The 27,555-nt window shown below is 39.8% G+C and overlaps 1 protein-coding gene across 1 annotated transcript in view; it reads right to left on the bottom strand.

The window, feature by feature from the left end:
• Positions 1-27,555, bottom strand: part of MYO16 (myosin XVI) — a gene marked incomplete at both ends in the record, with an annotated part of 315,156 nt that overhangs the window by 271,807 nt on the left and 15,794 nt on the right. The window contains 1 exon segment of the mRNA XM_082305019.1: positions 22,230-22,493. Coding sequence (XP_082161145.1) covers positions 22,230-22,493 — 264 coding nt within the window.

Genomic DNA, 27,555 nt, shown 5'->3' with positions numbered 1-27,555 from the left:
ACAATCTGGGAATGTGGCACTGGGTAATGTGTATGAATAGGGAGAATGGCGTAGCCACCACTTTCAGCAACAGCTGAAAATGGTTTGGGCATAAACCAACCATGAAATTGAACCACTGGACAACAGAAGTGATACTGAAGGAAGAGAAATAGTATATTTCCACGCCTTCCACTTCTACCAGTTAAGGAAGTGTCATATTTTGCCCTTTACTCCCTCCATAGTCAGACCTTAAACTCTGTATAGATGCACCACTTAGAATTCTTGTCACCTTCATGCCTCTTTAGTACTCTTTTCTTATTTCTCAGTAGTTACTCTGTACTTTCAGCTTATACCAAAGGTACTTATGAGGAACCTGCTATACAACTCAGCTGTGTATGAGAACAGATGAATGCCAGTCTCTGGTAAGTTATTCTTAATCAGAACAGCAAATGAAATCAAGCAAGATGTCATAAATTTTTGGTTAATGCAGTCTTAGAAAAATATTTACCTCACACCTTTGCTATAATTAGTTTAAAATTAAATTTTAAAGTCCAAGTACCACTGTTGGTAATTTAATCATTCTTTTAAGTTGTCTTGTTTACCTAACAAACACATTTACAGTGGCAATACTGTTACTACATCATTACTACTGCAATAGCTGATGTTTTCTTTCAAAGCAAGCTCTACCCATCAGCTGACAGTGGTTATTCAGAGCAGTCGTGCCCTTAATGGGCTTTTCAAACAAATGATTTGTAATCCTGCTGCTTTTTCCATCCTTGAAATATTTCCAGTTATCACTGGCAACATCTGTCAAACTTGTTCAAACCTCATCTTCTCATTTTCTGAAGAACTCTTGGAAATAAATTCTCACCTTTGCTGCATAAAGATTAAAGACAACAAACCATAAAGAAAATATGCACAACATTTGGACAGCTAAGTGTTATGTTATTCACAGAGTGCAGAAATGAAGAGAAGAAAATTATTTTTTGCATACTGGCTGAATTTGAGAACGTTAGCCTTGCATATCCAAGCTATACTGTCCACTGTTTGAACAGAGCACTGGTGAGGATAGGGCTGATAATTCCATCCTCCCTGGCAGAGCTCCCATAGTTTATAATTTTTTCAGGCAGCCAGGAATCAAATTACCATGACCCCAAATCAACTGGGCCATTGATTCTCTGCTGCATTTAAAAGAGTGATGTGAATTGTCAGGCTGATTCCTGAGCTCCATTCAACACAGCATTACCTTTAAAAGAAACAAACCAAGCCACCAATGAAACAGACTGACAGAAGTAGTCCTACGGCCCCAGACGACATCTTTCCCAGCTTTAACGTTAGGCCCAGATCAAAATACACGTTAGTTCTATCCCATGCTCTCTTTGTGGAGAAATCAGTCAGACCCCAGGCTTGGAAGCGGTTGAGGGGCTCGATCACTCCACTGTGGGAGCGAACGTCAAGCAGCACAGGTAGGCACATGACAAGATAGGTCCCTTCCTTTCTGCCTAGTCCTCTGCTACTGTCACACCAGGCCTTGCACCCTCAACTATGATAGGTCCACGCCCAGGCATTCAGCAACCCTGACAGCTTCCTGCCAATACACTTGCTCTGGAGGTCGAAGGCACAACCCTCCTGTTATCTGAAGTACCTTGAACTGGAAAACCACATAAAAAATAATGGTTATGTCTCTGGGCCATACAGACACTAAGTCAAACTCCAACGAGATCCGTGAGGAGGGTCACAGTTCCCTCAGTGGGGCAGATATTTCTATCACTGTAGACATAGCCAGAATAATTTATGAGTTTAGGGACTATGATTATTTAGTAACTGGTAAATTTAACACTTCTTCTTCAGGCAAATTCCCCCTCATTTCATTTGTATATACACGAAACTCAATGCACTTTGTGCCTCCACTGGAAAATATTAAGGCCACAAATCTAATGACCTAAAAATGCTAGTGTGTGCCTCTTACAGTGCCCAAGCACAGTGATAAAAATGAACTTATCTCCTTACACAAAAGTGACAAGGGGCAGCAGTCAAATATGACATGCCTGAGTTAAGTTGCGATATGGCAGGCAAACCATCTCTGGTTTTAAGATGCTGAAAAGACAGACATTCATATGGAAAAGCTGTGTTGACTCTGAAATAATTTCAGAGGAACAAGATTTAAAAATAAGTGGGTCACATTACCTAATATATACATCTGATTTTTCTCTCTCTTTTTCTCTTTTTTTTTTTTTTTTTGTAGGATATTTATTCCTAAAGTCGTCTTTTCTTCCTTTTTCAGTTCACAGTATCCAACTCCTTCCTGCTTTGTAGTTACTCTTTCAAATAGAAGGACCCTAACTTACATCATTTACTTGCAAATACATGCACTGATGATATCTAGAGTGATGTGGAAAAACAGTAATTTAGAGAAGACTGGAAGTAGCTATTCAGTTCTATGGCCCAAAGATACTGCTGTAAGGGGTACACCCAGGGTCACTAGGCAATGGTGGCGATCCCCTGTTTTGCCTCCGTTTTGAATTAACTCTTCCAGAGCTAGAGCTTTGGCCAGGTCAAGGGCAGAAAACTGCTGTGGTAAGGTCTGTCTTACTTCTTTATAAAGCTATGATTTTACCTCACTGTAGCTAAGCCCTGTAGATATATAACAGAGCTGTTGCTAAACTAATTCAACACCACCTCACAAAATAACACATTCTTAGCTAAAAATATTGCTTCTATCATCATAGCCGATAGCACAGCAGGGGTTTTGCCAGCATATCTACTTCCCAGGTCAAAATAGCTGTGTCATCAAAAACTGGTAGCACAGACCTGACTGAATCCTGAATTTCTGTTAGTGAGATAAAATTACAATAAAAACAAAGCTTTTAAAAATTTACCATAAGATGGACACTCTAAAATTAACCTTAGGGGAAAGTAGTTGATCATACAATAAACTTAAATATGGCTTTTCTCAAAGCTTTCATTTCCAACTAGCCTATGTGAGTTATTTATTTCAAGGTTAAAAAGACCACAAAAAAAAAGAACCTAATATCTTAGCATTTAGGTCACCTATTGCATTCTATATACATATTTTATCTATCTCCTATGTGTGGGTTCTCCTGGAGGCCCTGACAAAGGTGACTAAAACCAGCAAGAACATCATCAGCAGGCTACAGTCGGTTATTACACAAGCTCACACCCTACCGGGTTCACCTTAGCAATATGTGTCAATTTGAAAGCTCTTAAAATTACCAGTGTAATTTTTAAGCTAACTTTTCTGCTACAGACACACCCAATCAGACCTTCAAATGTTTGTAGAACTGAATAAAAGTTTCAGATCTTTACAATATTTTACTAAGTATGTTACATTTATTTCAGATTTTGCAACTTTCCAATCCTATACTCATTCAAGGATAAATACTAAAACACACATCAGCAAAATATCTCATTCTGTGGTCAGTAGCTTAATCTGAAAACCATTGCCATCCCATGCTTTTCCCTAGTGTAACAGTAAAAGTTAAAGAATTTGCATACAACACAAGTTTTCTGCTGAATAGACTGCACACACCCCCCCTCCGTTTCACCCATCATTTACGTTGATCCTGTGCCAACGTTACTTAATTGGCATAAATCAAATTACTGCTGACTTATATTCCACATGAAGCAAGACTCAGTCCCTCTTTTAACTCTCCCACCATGCAGAGCAAGTTTATGCCAGCTGGTTTAGAAGCCGTGTAAGCAAGTCATTACGACTTGTATTAGAGATCTTCAAGGATAACAGGCTATTATCCTGCTTAGCAGCTGCTAAATGGTACTAATTACCAGCTGTAGACCACTGGCTGTTAGATTCTGTGTGTATAGTGGAATTCCCAGGGTGTGCACAAGGAAGCAAACTTAAACCAGGCAGTACAGAACAAACTAGTGACATTAGCTATCCATGCATTAATCCAAAATAGTCGTGCATGCGTCATATAAGTGACCAGAGCTACGAAGGAAATGTCTCATTCCAGTATATCTCACCTTTTCACGTATGTGGCTCAGGCACCACCTTTCACGGGGTGTGATCTGTGATGGTTTACATTGTGAAAATCGGAGCTGCTTCCCTCTTCTTCATGCTTCCATTCACACAATCCTGCCCTCAAGCTTGCATGGCAGTGCCACATGTCACTCTGCCATGAGCTGATATAGGGAGCTAAACCAGCTGAAGGCTAACCTTATGAAAGACAGTTGCCAGCTGGTTTAGCTCCCCCTCTTACTTCAACGTGAGCTTAAAGATAGGAGGACAAAAGGACAGGACAGAAGCAGAGCAGGACAGAAAGGAGAGAAACCAATGGCAACCTCAATTTTAGCTTGGTTTTAAACTGTGTTGGAAACACACTTTGCAAGTGTCATTTGGTACCGTAGGTATCCTTAGGCTACTGTCAAAATTACATTAGTGGCTCCAAGATGCCTGTGTATTCCCTTTCCTTTCATTGCATCAGCCCCATCAGCTGTGCAGCAGGTAGGTGAATCAGTTCAGAGAGCTGACACAGAATCTAACTGTTGATTTTAGGGGGTGGTTCATTCTCTCTTGGATCAGTTTGCTGAACTGACTTCCTCTGCAGCCACACAATTGCTAAATCTGACACAAAGAGCATGCAGTGAGAACAGTGGTAGGAAAAGTATCATAAAAATGTGAATGAAAATTTCTGAATTAGAAAATATAGCATTAGCCTAACATCCAATGAGCATAGAGGTATACCGGTGTAAGCAAACATTTTATTGATATAACTTGATTCTCTAGTGAGAAATGCACTGAACTCACAGAAGCACCTCCCTACTGGTGTAAATACACCCCTGTGAGAGTGAGCAGTACAATTTCAATTAAAACAGTGTGACTGGAGTGATATAATTTCTTTTTTAGGCAAATCATGACACATTCAGGGCCACTACAGGGTGTAATCAATATAATATCCCCAAACTTTTAATATACAGACAACTATAACTACATAAACAAACAACAGAGAACTCATAAATTTTTAAAAAACATCATTTTAAATGTTCCGAATAAGAAATATTGCATGCTTCATTTGGCAGATATGACTATTCAAAAGAGTTTTTCTTCATCATCTAAATACAACCTACAAATTTATTTGATTTTATTTACACCTATCTTGCTGTATCTACTATTGATTTTATTTACACCTGCCTTGCTGTATCTCTAAATCCAAGCCAATTCCTTCCCAAATTTGGTATTTATGAGTTGCAAATACTTTGCAGATTAATATGGCTACAATCTGATTCCCCTTAAAATAATCTGTGTTCCAATTTGATCATTAGGTAGGTACTGGAAGAGGCCCACCAGGTCACAAAATATATATACTGTCATTCATTAATAATACTTGTCTTTATCCTATGGGGTAGCTCTCAAATTTCTACTCACAAATCACATCAGTCAGCGTGCTAGTTTTCCTTGTTTTTTTTCCCTCTCCAGACTTCACACTCTCTTTCAGTTGATTCAGCGATAGCATGCCAGTTCATTAAGATGTTCTAGGACAGCAGGCCTGAAGTCAGTTCCTGTACCCCAAACCCAGTACCATGCTCTTTACTGCTACCTTTCACTGAAGGAACTTATATCCAGTTTGGGTAACAACATTGGATGTTGGATGCCGTGCAGTTGTCAGGGCCCTGAGAGCACTGAGGACCTCCCTGCCCTGCCCACCCCCAGGTCTCCGCCACCCTGCCCACAGCCCAGGACCCCATGTCTGCCCCGCGGGGCCGTCAGCTCCTGCCCTACTGATGCCACAGCCCAGCTGCCCACAGCGTTCCCCTGCCCAGCCACAGGTCTCAAGCCCCATCGATCCAGGCCTACCTGCAGACCCAGGTCCTGGCCTGGCCTCGGCCCATCCCCATCCTCATCCCCACAGCCTGCTTGGCCATCCCAGGGCTGTGTCTGGCCCTGGTTCCCCTCACCAGGCCTGATCCTGACCCTACCCACAGGCTGATGTCCTGGCCCAACCATGGCCTGTCCCCAGGGAGATACCTTGATGCCTGGGGCTGGGCCTGCCCCAGCGTCCCCCTGGCTGCCTGGATCCTGGCTGGGGTGGTGGGACAGGCCCTGGCTGCCAGGCCCTGGCTGGCTGCCCCAGGGAGTACCCCAGGCTCCCAGTGGCCCAACCCGCAGGGAGCAGCTGGTCCGCATGGTGCCCTTACAGCATTTATCTATATTTAATTAAATCTGAACAAACTGTCACCTCCAGAAGGATTCCAGTCCCACCCACACTTCCATAGATTTCATGGGAGCAGGATCACATCTCTGCTGTTCCACCCTGGCACTTTGAATGTCCACGTAATCAAGTTTTTCTGACTAAAATCCTTTTCATCTATATATGTAATTTTTAGCACATCATTAAAATTTGTATGTTGTGAAACATTTTCTCATTGATGTACCTTCTGCTGTATGGTAAATTTCGAACTATCAACACACTTCAGTCTATTGATACCAGCACCCTTTTTCAGACATCTCATAGATGGTCAAGAGATGTGAAGAGCCACGGAGAGCACTGTGCGCACATGTAGTCATTTCCCTCTTCACATTTACAGAGTTTTAGAAAGGAGAGAAGTTGGATTTTGGTGAATACATGTCACACTCATAATTTTTATTTTTCAACAATGTCAGCATTCAGTCACAGTCCTTTATGATTTGTCAAAACCAACTAAGAATAACATATTAAACTTTTTAGTGGTTCTTTTCTACTTCACAATGCTCACTCACGCCCCCCAATTTTAATTTTTTCCTAATATAATGCATGAGGTTTGCAAAGCCTCATGACTCCTTGTACATATGGACAGCATGAGATACATCCTCCTATTGGAGATGATGGAACAAGATCTGCTTTTCTTGTCAGCTCACGGATGGAATCACCACACAGAGACACATCTAGAAAATTGAGCTTCTGGAAAGACAATGTGGAGCTCCTCGTACTCTTCAACTATCTGCTAAGCATAGCTGACTGAGAGACTGATCAGTGAGGTCTGGAGAGATTACCCTGTGCTATGCAAACAGCCAGGATCACTGTGGGAAAGCAGGATATGGGATCCTGGCACATGAGTCTCCTATATAAACATGAATGTAAAAAGCATGCATGCTGCATGAATACTTTAGTTTGGGTAAGCTCTTCAAGTATTTCCTTATGCTCCTATTCAGCACTTATTGGATTGATTGCAACATGCTGGTTACCAAGTCCTTCTATTAGCCTGTGCATTACAAACAACAAAGATGAACATTTTCACAATTTGGTTAGTTGTCACACGTCTTTATAGAAAATGACTGTCTGGTTTCTGTATAGTTCTATATCCTGCCCGTGCATCTAGCTCAAAGAGGTTTTCATTCCTCATTACTTGTTTTCCAAAAATGTGATTTGGCTGAATTACTGCACTCTTGAAATGCGTTATACTTTTCCTAGTGGCAATCCAAGCAGCTTATATCCACTAGTCTCCAAATCTTCTTATTCTTCTCTAATTTTGAGTCAGCTCTTTCCATCCAAAGTGCAGGGACATGAAGGGTCTGACAGTTATAGCTAGAGCTTCTCTCACATCTTGGCTCCCAAACTCCCAACCTTCAAGGAATTCTTTCACACTTGGCAAAGGGCAGGCTTGTCACATTTCATAATATAGCACAACTTCTGTAACCCTTGTCCATTTCTGACAAGGTGGCCCAAATATTACCTTTCATGCTTGCCTGCTGTGTATTCTTTGCACAGACTAGGTGTCTTCTATCAGTAGTGACTACAACAAAGGTGCAACAGTAAGGCAACTGTTAAGTGTCCTAATGACACTGATAAGGATCTTGTCTCAATTACATTTGTTTTAATACATACTGGAATCTTTATTAGTCTCCCTGATAACTAATGGATGACCTGGATGTCCAGCAAGCAGAGCAAATTGCCCACAGACAGGTTTGCATAATGTCCTCCAGTCAGTGCTGCTCTTAGTGTGCAAGGTCAGCCTCCTGGAAATCATCCTGCTTCCATTCACTCTTATCCTACAGCTGTTTCTGTGTGCTTGCAAGTTTGGTGCATTCTGGCTAACACCTTCATTTCCCCGCATCAGTGACAGCAACCACCACCACTACCAATGCACCACAAATAAAAAACACCTGAAAAATCAGCAATGACCACATAATCACCCTAAGAACAACAGACCACATGTATAACGCCAGCACGGAAGGAAAGAGCTATCATAAACTTGAAGCCTGTGACTACCACTTTCTTAAACCACTTCAGAACCAGCAAAGGCAAACATCTCTATGTATCTGCTTTTAGGTAAGGCTGTCACACTTGGGCAGCTGAAGATTGCAGCAATGTAGGCTTCACCTGATTCATTCAGTATTTGAAATACAAAAATCAGACAGGAACACAGGGGACTGAAATGACACATTTATAACAGTTCATCTAAATGCAGTTTCCAACCAAAGAGACAAACTTGAAGCACAAATGGTTCTGCATTCAATATCGCCAAGCTCACAGATGGCTAAGCCTGCACACCAATCTTATGTAGGGTGAACCTACACTGGGTTACCAGCGAAGCATTTGAGGATCTGGGGAACCTAGGATGAGATGTTGGAGAAACAGACCCTCCATCTCATATTTAATACTCAACACCTCTTCGTTGACACCAGTAAGCCTCTAGAAGGGCCAAACTATCATGCCAAAGCTGGGGCAGCCAGTAAACCACAAAGCAAATTTTGCTTTACTTATGCTTTACTTAAGCTTTTACAGGTATGCATTGTCACAGTATGGACTGCAGTTATAGGCCAGCATGGAGAAGACAAAAGTATACTCACACAGCACCTGGTATAAACATGTCTTTTTCATAGCTTATGGAAAGCAAAAGTCTGACATACAAATTGATGGTTTAATTTGGCTTTGAAGTAGAATTATCAATTGTTCCCCATAGGAATCTCTCTGCTTTGCTTAGTCTGTTCTTGCACTACAACAATAAGAGCTGCCTTAGTTCAATACCCTAGTTAGCTCAGTCCTCTACAAAATTCAGCGTTATGTTGGACTACAGACCTCCTGAGGTCCTTTCTAGCCTGACCGATTTTACAACTCTATGAATTCAGCAATCTTGATGAGAACAAGGGGAAGGAGCAACAAACATCACACTGTCTGACAGAACATTGCCTCTCAGTTCTGAGTCATGCCACTGAGTCCATGTCCACATGGAGCCACACGGTAGGTTTGGGCTGCAGTTATGAGATACAACCTGCAGAGGCTCAAGCTTCCCAAGTGATACACAATGCCACGCTCTCTCATTCACTCAATCTATGCACCTGACATGTATCTGGCACATAAAGCTGATAAATCAGCAAGAAGCCAGGGAGAACTCTGCGCTAGAAGTGCCTAAGCTACTAATAGAGAAAGTTACCTAAGTTACCAATAAAGAAAGAGATGAAGACTAATCCAGGAGAACCAGCATGTATGTAATCAAAACCACATATACAGAGAAAGGGTGGGATAATTAATAAACTAATGCCCACGTAAGCATCAGTTAAACTATACATACTTGGACTTTACATCTATCCTTTTCTGGCCAACTTGTATAATTCTAAATATTTGTGCCATAGGACCTTTAGGGAGAGGTTTAAAAGCATAAGAAGTCCACCGTTCAGCCCATATAGGAACCAAGTGAAGCCAGTGAAGTTCAGATGGTGATTATTAGAAGGTTTGATAGCTGGTGCCCTCTTACAGGATGCCCCCTTAGTAGACTAAGAAACAAAGCAGCAGTTCAAAATTCACACAGATGCTTCCAGCTTTAAGACCACTTCAAGTCATATTTTCTGTACTGTCAATGGGTAAGTGTGGAAGTCTAGAAAAAACTACCACTATTTTCCAACAATAGTTGTGATTGCTAAAATCTGGAGCACAGACCCTAGCTCAATGATTTAATGCTGCAGCTGTCATGTTTGCTTTTTGAGTCTGAATGCAATCAAAACCCTAAACAGTGCATGGTGTGAGAAATTACCTCCTGCAACCGTCTCATTTTTTGCCCTGTAAAATGACAGCGTGTACTGCTTCAGGGTCACATATACACTACACTGTAACAGAGCCATCGGAAAGAAACATGCTAAGAAAGCAGCATGCAGCCCCAGGCTGACTGTCTGAATTCTACCTTAAACCTTTTACATATGCTTAAAATCCTTGTTTAAAACCGGACACTTAGAAATATTGCTAATTTCACCTTAACTACTCACCTTCCCACCTCCATTCTTGGATGCAATTCACACAGAAACACAAGCTAAATTATCCATTCCCTTAGATTCATTGACTGTATTCTTACAAGCTTCAGTTCCTTCACTGTAATAACCTGTTACTGTGATGGCTGCAAATAACAATAATCAAGAAAAATCAGTTGTCTATTCATTATAGGCCATATAACCTTTTTATTCATTTCTCTCTCATAGCTATAGAGCTTGTTCACTGTCAACTTGAAGTGCAAAGGTTTCAACAGCTGAAAAGCCTCGTAGACAGAGTTAAGATGATACCTCAGTGTACTGAGAAAAAAGAATCCTCCAATTCATGTCTCGGAGAATAGAAAGGTACTGAAATAATAAGCTGTATATATACTTTGTGTTCAGAATTTTTATTGAGGAAGAAAAACCTATAGGCACTATACAAATAAACCTGGCCCCGCCTCTGATATATTTGTGTTTTTACTGGGAAAGGTACTACAATTCAGGCAGAAGGAAAGAGCAGAGTAACAGAAGAAGCCTAAAGAGATAGGACTTAGCAATTAAAAAACCAGTTTTCTGCATTTAGTGGCTCTGGCTATATTCATTTAGTTCTACTTTCAGAGCTTCTAAAAGAAGTTACTCCACTTAGTTATTCCACTTTGCAAAACCTCCAAACAAACTCCACTTTCCAAAAGCTCTGAACTAATGTTTTTCTCAATCTGGCAATTAATATGACAGTGATAAATTGAAGTCCGTATGTTGCAGGATCCCAAAATAAGGTCTTTTCCCAGTCTTACAGTTAAGTATTCCATTTTATCAATGTTCTTCCAGTAACAATGTAAGTGTATACCCTGCTGGAAAAAGCCTTCTAAAATTAAATTGAAAAATTGAAAACATTTTCAAGGAATTATTAAAAGTGCAGTTGATTTTTCATAAAGAACTGTATTATTGCTTTAAAGGTTTGTTCTTTAAAAAAAAAGGAAATACAAAAGGTTATTCTCTATTGATTTCTGTAGTTTCCCAGCATAATTTCTATGATAGAGTAATCTGTGATTGAAATTAAAACATTTTAAAGTAAGCCATACTGAAAGATGAATACAGAAAAGTTTCCCCCTTGTACTGAAATATTATTGGAAATCAATCTGAAGCACAATAAATACACTGAAGAAGAAATCAACTGCAAATTGCATAGAAAAAATTCTCTTCTTGCCGTCTTTTTATTTCACAAGTATAGACTAGGCTCTTCTGCCATCACAGCAATCTTTCTTTTTAATCAGTGTGACTTATAACAATATCCAGGGAATGTCAGCTGTACCTGCCACTCGGTCGATGCCATCTTTCATTGAGAGAATAGGCTTCTGAATGCTGCCAATTTATAGCCTTGCATCACACTGCATAATGCTGGAAAATCAACTGTAGATTCCCTTTGAATTGAACAGGAAGAATGCCAGGTGCCAATTTGTTGGTTGTTAATGGCTTAACGGCCCTTTATTGGCATGACAGTGAATTTGTGAGTGATTAGTCTTTGTGTTTCTTGCTGCTTTTGGGTGCCAGGGCATGCTAAAGTGGAAAACTTTTTATTATTACATGGAAAGAAAGATCTTATGGAGAAAAACACCAATATGGAACTATAAATGAGCTTGATGAGCTTAAAATGACAAAAGGACAGATATATGTCTATAAAGGTTATCTGTTCAGACCAGACTATACTCTTTAAAAGCTGGATTCTTGTGTAGGGGTAATGGTCTTCTGAATGTTTTCTCTTGACTTTTTAGTCTGTGAAAGCCTTTTGAATTAGACCCTGATCATGCAAAGTCATGAAAAATTTACATACTGACTTGTCCCACTGAAGAAAAGCTTTCTATCACAGTCCACCAAAATAAAGAGTCGAGAATTTTGAAAATGTGTTTAGAAGTAAATAAATAAAATTCTTAGGAAAATCTGTGTATTTTTACAAAGGTTTACTCATAAATAGTATGTTTTACACTTGTAATTGAGGCAACATTTAAAACTGATTTCTAGTTAACCAAATGTGTTCTTGTTTGGATTTATAGGGTTAAGGTTTAAGAATGGACTTATCTACATACAAAGCAAGCAATTCAGTGCCTACAGTTTAGAAATCTGTGATTCAACAGAAAATCCAAAAGCTAAGTTTCTGGAAAATCTGTATATTAGTAAGAAAAAGGCATACTTTTCAGAGAGGTGATCAACAAATCCTTCAGGGTGAACTTAGAGACACCCAAAAACATCAAATGGGAATCGCTAAGTTCAAACACATATCTCAGTCTTGATTCATTCAGAGCTTAAACATGTGAAACGGGACTGCAAATATTCTAGTATATATTCCTGTTTTCAAAACACAGTTAGGAGCAGAGATGATGACAACATCACGGTTTTTGTACAACAGCTTACTATGCAGTCAACTTTCTACAGTTTATTATACTATAAGCAAGACCGTCCGGATTCATTTTGCCTCTCAGGCCCCTTCCCCAGCAGAAAGCCAGGCCAGGCCAGACACTGCTTGAGAGACTTGAGGTGTGGTGCCAGGGAGAGTGGAAGAGAGAAGAGGCAGTGGGAGAGAGAAATGCGCAGACCCGAAACAGCTTTCAAAGCAACCCACAGGCGCAATCTGTAGACTAGCAAAAATGGGTGGGTGACAGCTCCAACCTCAGTTCCATGGAGAAAAGGAGGAAGCTATAACTCCATTTGATGGTAAAACAGATGAATTACATTTGGTGTGAGTCCCCCTACTGGGGGGCACTCAAAATGGAGGGATGCTTTGTCTTTAGTTCCCTACTTGGTAGCGGCAGAGGATAGCTGTTCAAATCAAGGTAGTTCTGGGCATGTGCAAAAACAGAAACTGCAACTGAAACAACCCAGGGAGATTTCAGGGCTAGAAGAAAAGTAGCCAGGGAGCAGAGGCACTCCTGCGGTTAGGCAGTCCAGAGGGAGAACAAAAGGGCTAGATAAAATCTACACCACCAAGCCTATCCTTCGCTTTTTTGGTATGTTATACCTTTTTCTGTGAGTTTTATTTTTTCCAATTGAATAAGTGTTGTATATTAAGAATAGTACACATTTTTATCAACAAAAATTAGTTTAACATGCAGTTCTCATCTCGGCTTTACCAAATTACTAAAAATGTAAGCACATGGACAAAAAACCAAAAAGCACATATGGAATCCTGTAGGAATTCAAATGTATTCAAATTTCATCTCCCTGTGATTTTATGATTGCTTTTGAAATGGGCTGCTTTAATTACTTAGCATCTGTTACCCAATAGCTAAAGGCATTATGTTTCCCTGCGTCATAACAAAAAGATGCCTTGTGTTGCTGAATTCAGCACACATGGAGATAAACAAGGTTAACAACCATGCTAAACCTATAGGATTGAAGGCTTGCTCTCGTTTGAAATGTGCCTCTACCTTCCGGGCCTTTGAAACAGCTTCTTCATCAATGGGTGGATTGAGATGACTGATTGATGCTTCATTTTTCTATATACAGAGCTGATTAAATTAGTAGCAGCATATCTGACAGTTAGCTGTGTTAGTGTCTTCCAAAGTTACAGATATATGAGTTCCCAATACAGAATGCATGTATTTGTCTGTCTTATGGATGTATTTATTTACAGTATACATTTTTCTTTCTTTCCATGAGCCCCGATTAGGCAAAATTTTGTGCACTTCATTAATTTCATATGCTCTGAATAGTCTCTTGACTTCACTACTCAGTGTCTAGTGTTCATGTCCCTTAAGGATTGGACAATAAATATTAAATTGTGTAAATTATCATACATATGTATTATGATTTCTTCCACAATAGTTCCTAGTAAATCAACATTTGCCAATAGTCACCTTTAGATTATCATCTAATGTATAGATTATTCCTCTGATTCAAAGGAAACTAACTGTAAAATCCAAAATAGCACTGTATGGACAAACCTCCCTGTTATTATATATATAGTGAATTTCATATGCTTTCCCAGTATGAAAAAAAAAAAGAAGTTTAGATGAAGTTTACAGTAAGAGTAAATAGCAATCTAAAATTAAAATATATTAAATAATATTAGCACAATCCTGAAACAAAGCACTATAATACTTGAGAAATCTCTTTGTGTTTTAAATTTTTAAAAGGACTGGGCATGTTAGAATAAGGAAATATAAAGTATATAATCCTTTGAATACATTTTAGCTGCCCCATAGTTCTGTTTTGAATGTTCTTGATTATGCTGTGTTTTAAATTCCTCAAACTGAGATTAGATTAATTTGATTAATTAGATTAATTTTATTTTTTTGTCCTTCTTCATGATTTCACTATGCAGTAAATTACTAATTGGTGTAATTCGTCTCATTTCCTATTAATATAGGTTTTGATCCAACATTTTCATTTTTTATTTTGGGGGGGGTTCTTTTGTCATGAAGGTTTCCATGTGCATACTAAACACACTACAACTGTTTGCCATTTTATCCTGCTCAGGGTTGGAATGATGCATCCAGAGTGAAAGTGAGAAGGTTTCCCAAAAGAGTGTAAAATCAAGAGTGCACACAGAACTGGGAAAAACTATTCAGATTACACAATCTAATCCTGATTCACCAACCATGTTCATATTTCTGGCCTTTATGCTCTTGGTGTAATACATGTGTAACAAGATTATATATATAGTAAAATACCCCATGCATTTAATATTTCTCATAATATCACTTATAAAATTTTATCCCTGACTCTTCGGAATGGTGTAGCGGAGACACATAGTATACAAAAGAAATGCTAATGAAAGTACCTTTGGGAGGAGAAAGGAATGAAAGAAGCTGATATTAAATATTAATCACAAGAAACAAGGCAGGAAGATTTTTAAAGGTGGAAGTAAGCAAGAGTGGGTTATTTTAATTTGGGATGGCATAGAAGATTGATGTGAACTTTCACACAGAGGTCCTTCTCTATTCAAGAGTCACCTTTTTTTTAACTCAAGATAGATTTTTTTTTTTTCCCCCTAATTTAAGGAAACTCTGGCTTAATGATAAAGACCCAACTTGGCAGATTTAATGCTATACCAATTTTCACCTCTTTCCTAAATATTAAGCATAATAATGAGTTTTACTACTTTGTCTTTCTGTAAATCTGTTCTATTACTGCAATTGTCTTAGTAAACATATTCTTTTATCTTTCAGTCTTGTCTAGTAGCAAAGATGCCTCTGAACTACTGACACACAAAAAAGTGATCCTCATCCAAGGCTTTGATGAATTTTAGAAAGAAGGCATTGTCATACTCAGAGCCTTGCTTTCTAACCACTCATCCCAGCACATGCAACAGGTAAAATCAGAAAAGGTTCCTGCAATCAGTTTGAGAAGAGGTGTCATCGGACATCTAAAAAGGTAGGTTGAAAGTCAGAATCCCAAGGGCTGACAGGTTAACTGAATATATTTCCACTCTTCTTAATTATAAAAATGTTTGCAATGAATAGTCTATGTTACACACTCTCAGTGGTCTTCATTCCTCAGCCTCTTTCTCCAGTTTCCCGCTACCTGACAACAGACTTCACCTAATTGAGTCTCACATTCACCAACCTGTCACTACTGCTCACAGCCTGGCTCTTCCAGCTTTATATAAAGACTGCTGGCAACTCTTAAACCTGATCTCTGAGGATCTGTAAGTTTGCCTTGATACGTTTGCCAGACACAGGCAGTGCAACCCACTGTTTCCCAGAACAACTTGTCTGTAACCAACCAAGCTGTTTGTACTGGAAAAAGATAGAACAGTAAAGCATAAGCAAGCCTATTGTAATAAGATGCAAAAAATGAGAAGTTGGTTAGTAGATTTGGAAATAATGCCAGGAAATAATAAAAATGTGCTTTACTTCAGCTCAGTTTCAGCCTCAGTTTTCTGTTTCAAGTTATTTTTATATTTTTTCTGTGAATAGGAACAGTCACTATAGCATCTTTGACACATTCTCCTAACTATTGAAAGTTAATGGTCAGCTCATCTGCCACCTCAGACTAAAGATACATTCTTCTTTTGAACAGATTTTTCTTTCCCTTCCCCTGGGCCCTTTTTATAACCCAAAGTTGTTAGGATGCAAATGACACTCCAGCACCAGCCCCACCTGTACCCCCTTTATGCTTCCTTACACAGCCTTTTAATTAATGTAACTGAAATTTATCATAATATTGTACATTATACAGTACTCATGAAAAATAACTAATATACTAAAACCTCCCATTATATTGATTATGCCAACCCTCCAACTATCATGGTACTACCAGACCTCACAATAGCATTAATCTTTCAAACGGCTAGAGATACTGGCATCTCAGGGGAAAAGTGAGATGGGATCCCTGTTTTTTTTCCCTTCACTAAGCAACTACTCTGCAGCCAATCCGCTGGGGCTAGGACCAAGTCCTGGGAGGCCTCCCTCGGCAACAGACACTACAGCAAAAGTAGGATATTGGTATCTTCTGCTTTTTGAACCATCTTTTCCAGGCATCCCTTGGTGAGAGAAGGGAAAGTAAGGCTGTCCCCAGCCATCGCATCCTACTGCTAAAGGCAAAGGGCCACGCCAATAGCTCTGCAGGGTTGGGAAGAAGCTCACGCAGGGTTGAGGAGGGCTGAGTAAAACACAGAGTCGGGCTCAACCTCCAGTGAAAGGGCCAAGATTCATTATTACAGATGCAGCATTAGTGCTAACACTCACTCACTTTGGTGTTGCGGCTATTTAGAATCACAATGCTGCCACAGAATCAGCATATTGCCCATCAAAAGGATGAAATGGGCTTTAATTAGGTTTAGGGAATCTGCAGTTCTCTTTTGAAATGCTGATTTTCACAGGAGTACCTCTTTTGTCTCAGGACTGAGTTGCTGGCTCTCTGGACTTCCCACCCTGACCTTCCCTGCCCTGCCAGCATGACAGACCTTATGGTATACATTGTGACTACATTACAACTTAGAGTTTTCATAACAAAAGATACTACATATACAGAATTTCTGACAGTCCTATGATTTGGGTAATGTTGCAGGATTTCTGAAAGGGTTACAGAATATACCAAGAGATGACTGAAACTAAACCCAGTGCTTTAGTTTCCCGCCTCTGTTAGATTTTGGGTACAGGACTGTCACATTCACTTTTAGGTACTGTTTTCATCACGGTAAGTTTATCTGTCAGTTCATGCTCAAAAAATCACCTCTTTCAAAGCAGTCACTGTTTCCCATTGTTGTCAGTGGCAATAACTCCACCATTGCTTCAGGAAGGATGCACATCCTTTATTCTCAAGAGGTCAAAATACCAAGATGCGTTCAGCATGACTACCTTGTATTTGAAGCAGAAACTCGGGCTCAGATTCACTCCGTTTATTTCCTGATTGTTCAGTTCATTTCCTAATTGCTTGTACATGAGTTGGAGCTGATGTGCAGGCTCAGCAAATACTGGAGTATGCGTATCAGAGAAGAAAATCTGAGTCCACGCTAATGCTAAGTGTAGGTGCAAGCACACCTATTTCAATGTGGGAAGGAATGGGATGCAGAAGCCTGCTTGGCTACATCTCCCAGTTTGCAGTGAAATTATATGACTGATGTCAGCAGAACAAATATCCTGCTGTCCATTATTAACAGGGATTTAACATCTCACAGAACAAAGCTATATAGGACTTAAAGGCAAATGAACTACAGGTATTCTCTTGCCAGCAGTACAGATGTACAAGACCGGTGTCAGAAAACAGTGCATTCACTTATTCACCCAGTTCTGCTTCTATACATGTCATCACTGAGAATGATAGTTGCAAAATCTCTCAAAATGCTCACTGTTAGTAGTGTAGGTGAATGTGGCCCACCAGCAGCACTAAAAAGCATGTTACTTCAAAAAAGAGAAATTGCAGGAAGCTGCGGGGAGAAAGAGAAGAAGGATTTCCCTTCAATCTCTCTGAGTCAGATAAAAGATCAAATTTCAGTTAGGAACAATAAAAAAAAAAAAAAAAGCCTTTGTGAGAAATATAATGAGCATATATTTCATTTCTAAGCTTGAGACAAAGCAGGTCACTGGTAAAAATTTCTAGAAGCCCATTCTAAAATGAATTGTAATGACAACTAATGATCACACCTAGTAGCATGCAATATCAGAAATGCATTTTGTGCCCAGTAGCAGCTGCTATAGTAATTTTGGAGAAGATACATTGCATTCTTCATGAATAACAAAGACAATGAATTCTTAAGAGTGAAATTCTGATCAGACTCAGGTGTGAAATGTCTCTGCACTAGCCACATTATAAATTCATCTTTATGTATATTAATGTTATCCAATTTGTCTCACCTACCAAACCAGACTACTTCTCACCATTTCCAAATGTGCTATCCAGTCTATATAGTTTGTGATATTCCATAAGAAATGAGGCCCTGGACGTCACTTGGGAAGCTACTTCTAGCCTATTCTATTGTTGCGTCCTCTTTCCACTTTTTGTACTACACTTTTTCTATTCCCTTCATAGAACTGTAAACTATCCCTCTCTAGCTGTCTTTTATGCTTATAGAATGGGTGTTCTTTCTTGCTGAAGTATGACCACCTGTGTTCAAACTTGTTCAGATGTGAGCATTGCTTTATCAATCTCATATGTCTTCATCTCCTCCTTTTTAATCACTCTCTGTAATTCCTCCTGATTTTGTTGCTCTTCCATGAGCTCCGTGCAATGTATCCACATTTTCTACTTAATCAGAAAACTGTTTGAATCCCAGAATTTTAGCCTTGAGATTTTCAGTTTCATTTTACAAAATTCCCGCACTCTGAAAGCTGTGAAGCTTGCAGACTTATAAGCACTTTGAACCCAGGGATCAGAAAAGCAGTACAACATTTACATTCTCATCACAAAATTGACTCCATCTATGTGTATCCAGTTATTTAATTTAAAGCATCCATGTCGCACAGTCCTCTTCTTGGACACCGCAGTCTGCCCATACATCCTAAACAGCAGGATCAGGCTTGTTCACAGACATGTGATTTATATTATAACTCAAGTGGAATTCAACTTTTCAAAGCCATTGCACTTCAAGCTCACAAAATTAATTACCACAAGGAAAGGTGTCGCCTGATAGAATTTAGTCTGCTACAGCTATTTGAGTACTGAATATATTGCAACACACCTTTACACTTTTTATTAAATATCTCATTATAAACAAAATGTCTAGTTTGAAAATTATCTCTGAAAAAGTAAAGACATTCAACCGCATTAAAATACCCTGCTGACAATTATTAATGTTTAGTAAATAAAACTGAATTTTTCAAGATTTGCTGAGTTCTCATCTTGATTACTTTCAGCATTTATTCCAAAATATACAATATTCAGATCAGTCTGAATCCCAGTTTTTCACAGGATAACAACTTCTCTTCATATAGAAGAAGGGGCTTTATTCTAATTCATTAAATTATTATTACTAATTCATGTTAAGGTACTTCTCTGCTACTTTCTTCCATTGAGCTACTTTTTAAAAAATACTTGTTCAATGCCCAGCTTTTCCAAAGAGAAGCATTTTTTAAATACTTATTACTGAATTTGGTTCTTTATATTCAAACTGAGTGTATTTGGGAATGCTGTCGATTACTGAGCACACTGTGCAGTAAAAGCCAGATCCTGGAGGCCAGACATGGATTTACAGGAAGAAAGGAAGCCTGACAGGCTGTTAAAACCTGTCTCCCACCTTTGTTTGCTTAATTTACTATTACAACCTCTCTCTCAGTCCCCCAGGCCGTTTTACCAAGAGCAGGGAGCTGAAGAGATGGTGTGACAGGAAATGTGTGCTCATTCCCATCTGCAGCCTTATATTGCAGTCATTTCTGCCTTAGGACACGGTGAAGGGGAGGGTTCAGATCTTTTTTCACACCAAAGCTGTATTTAGTCCAGCTGTACAGATAAAGTTGATGTGAAACTGCAGTGAGGTGGAGAATACTCAGGATCCATCACAATTAGCTTACTGGCTATATATACCCATTAGTAAATAGTGATGTGTAATATGAATGATGAATGTTGAATGAATGACTGAAATATGAATAACTAGACAGGAGAAACAGGTGTTGCCAAAAGCCCAACTTCCCCAGCTATACCTGTTTCACTGGGATTACTTCAACCTATGTCTAGCCTGGCCTTATGGACTGAAAACCCATTACTGTTTGGAGGCGCTAGGTGTGCTTCCAGAGCACATCTTCCAGTTCAGTTTTGTCTGAAAGGAATCTAGTTTGCATGCTCCATAAAGCAAGATGAAACACAGTAAATGGATATATTTACTACAAAAGCATACGTCTAATTTGAACTGAAATCCTGATGTAGATATATTCACTAAAGAGTCACGGTTGGATGTTCCACTCAGCAACAATAGTAGGAGAGCAGCTTTTATATCTATGAGTTTCAATTTTTTTTTTAATTTTTGTTTTTATTGGCTCGCATGATAACATTTCTTAGTATAGCATTATTCAGCTCAAAGCGAACAGGCTCTGGGAACATTTGGCTAAAATCACAGACAGGCACCTGCAGGTCCCCAGGCTGCTTAAAGACAACAATCACACTTTTTCATAGTCCTATGAAAGGACCAAGGGCATTAAATTCAGGGTAGTGTTGTTAGTCCTGCTGGGGTTCTCTGAAGGCTATTTGAGCTTCCTTGCTTCCAGGGACATATTTTATCTGTTTCAAGTGCAGGACACCATCCTCCACCTTACTTTCCTCTGCCTGAGGTATCTTCCCTTTACGCTCATGCTATTCAGTCTCAGCAGTTGCTGAACTTTCTGTTCTGATTTGGGTGCAGCTCAAGGCCAAGCACGGGTAACACAAGAGACTGTTGATGCCCCATCACCACTCCAATGAGCAAGCTACATTTCTTCAGCATAAATGTCAAAAATAGCCTCAAGTATCTGACTTTTACAGAACATTAAAAGTCATATCTAGTATTCTGCTTGGTTTTTAGAGAAAGTTGGGAGCTATGGGAACATGGAGGAAGAAGATCTTCACTTATAATCCCTGTACTTTTACACACTAGGAGAGTGGAATGAAAGGTTTTGAATTTTATTTGTAACTTAGTTATAAATGATGCCCTGGGCACTCACTTGAACACAAGAGCTCTTTGATTTGTTTCCTGTATAGATCTAAATGTGTAGGACTATTTCTCAGTGACAAGCAATGATAGTTAAAGCAAACGTCCATTAAAATTAAGATTCAGGAGTATGTAAAAAACCATACCTAATCAAACTGATAAAAATTAGGAGACATTTGCCAGTTCATTTGCGTGATGTGACTCTATTTCAGAGCCTCCCTTATTCAGGTAGTTTTGCTCTAATGTTATTATAATCTGTTTGCAAAGGGGTTGCTAAAAGCATTGCATCAGTTCTTTTCTTATATCCCTCCCACACAACAGTATGGGGATTCCTGAGGACTTCTAAAACTTGAGAGATCCTTACTGCAAGGTTTGGTTCCCTTTGGAGGAGTAAATTACAAAATTCCTCAGATTACTATCGGCTGCACCAGGGATTCAAACAATGCCAGTAAATTAAAAACAGAACCCCTAAAATGTGGTTATGTATTTCAAAAGGACATAAACACCATTTCACAACCAGAAAGATGACCCACTATCTGGTGTGACTATGGGCTAGCACCATCTCATTGCTCTAGCTAGGCCAGTGTCACTAATAGCAGCATTTATTACTCCAGATTTTGGCTAAAATTGAGAAACTAATTTTCAAAGTAACTTGTGTTAAATTCTGTGGCTCATGTAGGTATATAAGAGGCCACATGTAATGATGATCATAGTCCTTAATGGCTTTGAAATATATTAGTTTATACATATATTAACCTCAGACTAAATTCATTAACTTTCTGAGGGTTTATTCTCTATGCCTTATTCATTTCAGTAACAAGCTGTAATATGTTGTACGCAATACGTGCCTGTATATTCTATTATGACAGTCACTTTATGATTGCTATCATATAAAACTGTATTTTTAATAAAGATAGGTAAGCAGAACAGGTAAGCTTTTCCTCTGAAACTTTTAGCTATACAAAAAGAAAAAAGTAGTTCAACATTACTAAGTACCTTCTTTATCATCATGACGTATGATTGCATCCTGTATCATATCAGCAAGATTAAAACGAACTCGATGATTCTTTCCATGTTTCAGTTTTTTCGCATAGCCCTCCCGTTTCTGGAAAGCTTTTTCTCGTTCATAATATGCCTTTATTTGATCACAGCGCATCCGCTTCACCAGCCGCTGCCGCTGGCCGAGAGGGAGGGACTCCAGCAAGCACTGCTCAATTTCCATCTCATGGGACCGAAAAACATTACATAGCTGGAAACAGCCTGTAAGAAATTAAAGAAAGACACATTTAGATCATGCAACAGTGTGTTTTCAAATGTGCCATGAAACCTCCACCAATTTTCTTGTTGTCCTTTCTAACCATGTGTAAGTCTATCATGTGAGCTCCTCCTACTCGACCAATGCTGACTATAGAGAGTATTTATCATTATCATCTACTTTTTGGAAACAACACGTAACTAATTCCATTAAATCACTGATGCATTTTTTAAAAGCTAACTCAGTTCATGTAAACAAATATGAATAGAAAGAGGTCTAAAAGTTCAAATGTGAGATAGGAAAAATATCGAAATAATTCAATATAACTCAAGTGGCTCACATCTGCTTACAAATGAGAGACTATTATGCAGAGAAATGCCAGCCTGATGCCCGTGCTTCCTTTTTACTCATTTTCATCTTGCTTCCGGTTAGCAAATTCCTGTTATTCAGTGAGGAGAAAAATCATTGTATCATAATTATAATGAGTTCATTAGCATGCAGTGGGTACTCAGGCAACTATCTATGAAAAACATCAAAGTCATTTCAGATTCCTGACTATGTGTATGACTTTTTTTTTTTTTTTTTCATTGCACAGAGCCATCCAAACGGAATCTTCTAATGAACCTGTCAGATACCGAAATCTTCGTGTGGAAACCGACCACAAATGTGCCTTTGATTCAGTTAATCCTAACATTCATAGCATTACCTTTAAGTCAGATTCCTCTTTTGTCGTTACTGTTAAATCTGGTATTTTTACTGACATTGCAATAACAGTGACATTCTTTTGCAGTACGTTCTCTTTTCCACTGAGAGTGAAGACCATAAGAGACTACTTGCTGCTAGTTGCTTTTCAGGGGACAGTTCTGTTACAAAAGGAGTCTAGTGGATTGTCAGATAATTTTACTGCCTGAGTTCTTGAATGTGAATCCACATCTTCCACATCAACAATGTACCCACTAACCTACCCTGAGACCATTTGATGTGGTGGGCTGGTTACCCAATAACTTCTGCTTCTCACATTCTACTTTATATACGAACTTAAATTTTCTTCATATGGGAGCTAGATGCCCAAATTTGTAATTTCTAAGGACTGCCAGCAGCCTAGATGAGAGAGGTTGTCTCTCCTTAGATTGACGGAGGAGCTCTTGAAGGGGATATAGACTCAAGTCACCTTGGGCAGTTAAGAAATACCAAAATTAAGCGTTACTGTGCAAATTTAATTAGGCCTGCTTTTGTCTACCCATTTTGCTAAATCTGTAATTACGTCATCAAAAGACCCCTACCTCATTCAGGGCACTAGCTAAGTAGTGCTGACTAAATGACCACTTTGTTTTCTCCTTGTTGCTTGACATGTGTCTTACCTACTGAATGCCATTCAAATCCCACTCTGAAGGCATAATTAATAATTTCCTTACAGGCTTTTGTAAAGCTCACGTCATCATAGCACATAAATGCTTCACAAATATTGATTTATTTTCATTAAAAAAAAGAGGAACAAAGGGGCATTCTTATCTACATTCTTTATATATTGTACTTTATCACATACTCTATTATATGTACTCAGTATGAATCAGAACCCAAGGTCTCAAACTAGACTTCCCAAAATTGAGGAGCACACATTTATGCAAAAAGTGCCCAGAGCATCTTGTTGAGAAACTCCATGACACAAACTGACACAGAATAAAATACTGCAGGTCAAGTGCAGTCAGCTTACAGTAACATAGGCTACCCTTTCCCTCTCTATAATTTCTGTTCTTTTCTTAGCATGCCCCTCTAGTTAAAAGAAAATGAGTTGTCAAACTAAGAAATTGGAAACAAGTATTGGCTTGCATTAAGCCAAAACACAAACCCTTTCTTTTTGCATGTCAAAAGCCAACAGCTCCTTCTATATAAAACAATATTTTCCATTTGACCTTAAATGATATGTTTCATTTCTGAGCACAAGGAAAAAAGACAAGGAAATGAAAGGGTAGCTCCATAAAGCTGCAGAAGATGTAACTTTATTCCTGCTTCAGTCCCAGTGTTCAGAGCATTCAATCAAATAGGAGATCTGCACTCAGACCATCCTCAGCCCGAGGCAGTTTGCCACTGCAGCCCCCTTCTGTCATGATCGGACTGGGGAATGAGCAAACTTCAAATCTTCCCTATTAGAATTGTTCTGCTTTGTATAAAATATTTCCGTGCCCATGCCCTAAGCCTGTACAGTATTTTTGGCTTGTAAGACTCTGTCGTGGTTTAACCCCAGCCAGCAACTAAGCACCACGCAGCCGCTCGCTCACTCCCCACCAGTGGGATGGGGGAGAGAATCGGAAGGGTAAAAGGGAGAAAATTCGTGGGTTGAGATAAGAACAGTTTAATAACTAAAGTAAAATAAAAATAGAACAGTAGTAATAATAATAATAATAACAGTAATAATAATAATAAGTAATAATAGTACAATAGTACTACAAAGCAAACGATACACTCTACAATTGCTCACCACCCTCCGACCGATGGCCAGCCCGTCCCCCAAGCAGCGATCGTTGCCCCCCCCCCCCCCCCCCCCGGCTAACTCCCCCAGTTTATATATACTGGCCATGACGTCACATGGTATGGAATAGCCCCTTGGCCAGTCTGGGCCAGCTGTCCTGGCTGTGCCCCCCCCCAGCTTCTTGTGCACCCGGCAGAGCATGGGAAGCTGAAAAGTCCTTGACCACTGTGAGCGCCACTTAGCAACTACTTAGCAAGAACAAAACGTCAGTGTATCCTCGACATTGTTCTCATCCTAAACCCAAAACACAGCCCCATACCAGCTACCAAGAAGAAAATTAACTCTATCCCAGCTGAAACCAGGACAGACTCTAAGCTTATTCCCTAACACTTCTAAATCTGGGTCCAGTGCCTGCCAGCCAGGCTTGCAGCCTCAGAGGGAAAACCAGCTTGGTGTGTTAAACCTTGTTTGACAATGCAGCTAAGAGTCCAGATGTACAAGAGTTTTACCTCTGCTCTGTTCCTTCTTTCTCTTTTATGAAGGGAAGAAGGAGCAGCCATGCACTTGAGCTCCGACAGGCTACAGCTGAAGTTGCTGTCTATTATCTGGAAAACTCAACCGAGGGTGAGAATTGTTGCTGTTGTTCTAGTCTTAGCTGTAAATCAGTGTTGTTTGCTGACAACAGACTTTAACTGTATCTTTACTTTTCCTCAGCTTAGCTCATGTGCAGCCCCTGCTCTTAGGAGGAACTGCTAGTGTTTGCTGCCACATATCACAACTGAGGCTGGTGCGAGCCGTAGGACATCTTTGCTGTCACAGTGTTCTGCTCCTCCAGGGTGAGAAATCAAACAAATTAGCTTAATGTCTTGCTCAAATAGAGCACAGCAAAGATGCGCTCATACAGCCAGATTCCAGTTTCAGGAAGGATGTGGCTGTCTTAGTGTCCTCTGCCTCTCCACTGGGATGACTTTCAGCTGGCCTGAGCGCCCGTCTATTTGTTCTATGAAGAACAGTGCTTGGCTGCTAGAACTGGCCTCACATAGTGGTTTCCAGTGTGTGGCTAGAGTCAAACAATTCAGGCAGATTGAGAAGAGGACTCTTAATCCACTTGGGCATTGGTCTCAGCTGAGAAGTAATCAGTTGCAGATGGGATTTTTTTGTCTCAGCACATCTGGAACCTGATACCTCTCAGATGAGATCAGTATCTGACTGTGGATATAATAGCTGCAGGTCAGCAGCCTCATTAGGTTAAGCCTGGATTAAACAACATAGTAAAGATGCAGACAAGGCAAATGCTCTGAATTAATCTTTCAGATGCTCATCTTCAAGGCATGCAATGTTCAGTCCCAGTTTTAGAACCAGACAGATCTCTGCTCTGATTGTAGTGGCCTAGTGAGCATGGGGAACTGCCAATGGCACAAGAGGCAGAGCTTCCTGGCTCTCACCACAAGAGAGCTGGACTCAAACCCAGGAGGGTTATAGACATGCTTCAGGAGGAAATTCTGGGGATGGCTTAGTGCTACTTTAAGCAGGGTGTTAATCACCAACATCGGATCAGGTAACTGTGTCTTGTCTAGCAGAGTCTTGAAAACCTCCATCAATGCATTCTCCGAGTTCTCTGGGTAACCCATTCCAGTGCTGCACGGCCTTCTATCAAAAATGCCTTGATTTTTTTTTGGTGGCCATTACCCCTTGTTACTACTGTCAATACTGAGAAGACTTCAGCTTTGTCATTTCTGTAATTATCCTGGTAGTCTTCGGCTGCCCTCACTCCACTTCCTCAATGTCCGTCTTACACTGGGGGGACCAAGACTATCCACCTACTTGCAGGTGCAGCTTCACCAGCCCCAAGTAGAAGCGGACAATGACTTCCCTCAGTCTTCTAGCCATATTCCCCTTAATATAGCTCACTATGTGGTTTGCCTTATTTACAACCAATGTGCAGGGCTGGCTCCCATTCCTCTTTGTGTCTGCTGTAACCCCTGCATCCTCTTCAGCAGGGCTGCAGCTCAAGTCAGTCGGTTACTAGCCTGTACCAATGCATAGGGTTAGTCTGTCTAAGGCATGAAAATATGCGCTTCCCTTGTTGAACTGCCCAAAGTTTCTGTTGGCCCAATCCTCAGGATTAAGCTCTACCATTTAAAGTATGCCAACCACTCTGTCCTAATTTAGCATTGCCAACACCAGCAACAGCTTCAGCTGTAAAGAAAACCTCCAGGAAAAAATAGCTGCTAAAATCCACAACTTTATTAGGCGGATGTAAACTGCTACTGTTTAGAGACTGACAACTCAGCTACAGCCAGGCTCAAAAGAGAAGCTATTAGAGCCTCCTAAAGGGTAACATGTGCAGCAGATCTGTCCATCCTTTTCTCTTCTGTATATGAGAAAAACGGCACAAACCATCACGCTGAACTTGTACAAGAACCTTGTATGAGACTCATTCAAAGAGCAGAAGATATATGGAAAACATGATCTCAACCAGAGCTGGTTTTGAATATGCTAGTCAGGAGACACTGTGGTAACATGAGGAAAGGTTTGTGGGTAGGGAGAAAGGTTGCCTTCTGAATCAATTTGCATAAGAGTTTATATGTCATTGC

This window comes from Platalea leucorodia (genome assembly GCF_965183815.1).
Source record: "Platalea leucorodia genome assembly, chromosome: 2".
Classification (NCBI taxonomy): Eukaryota; Metazoa; Chordata; class Aves; order Pelecaniformes; family Threskiornithidae; genus Platalea; species Platalea leucorodia.
This window is presented reverse-complemented; position numbering and strand designations above follow the sequence as displayed.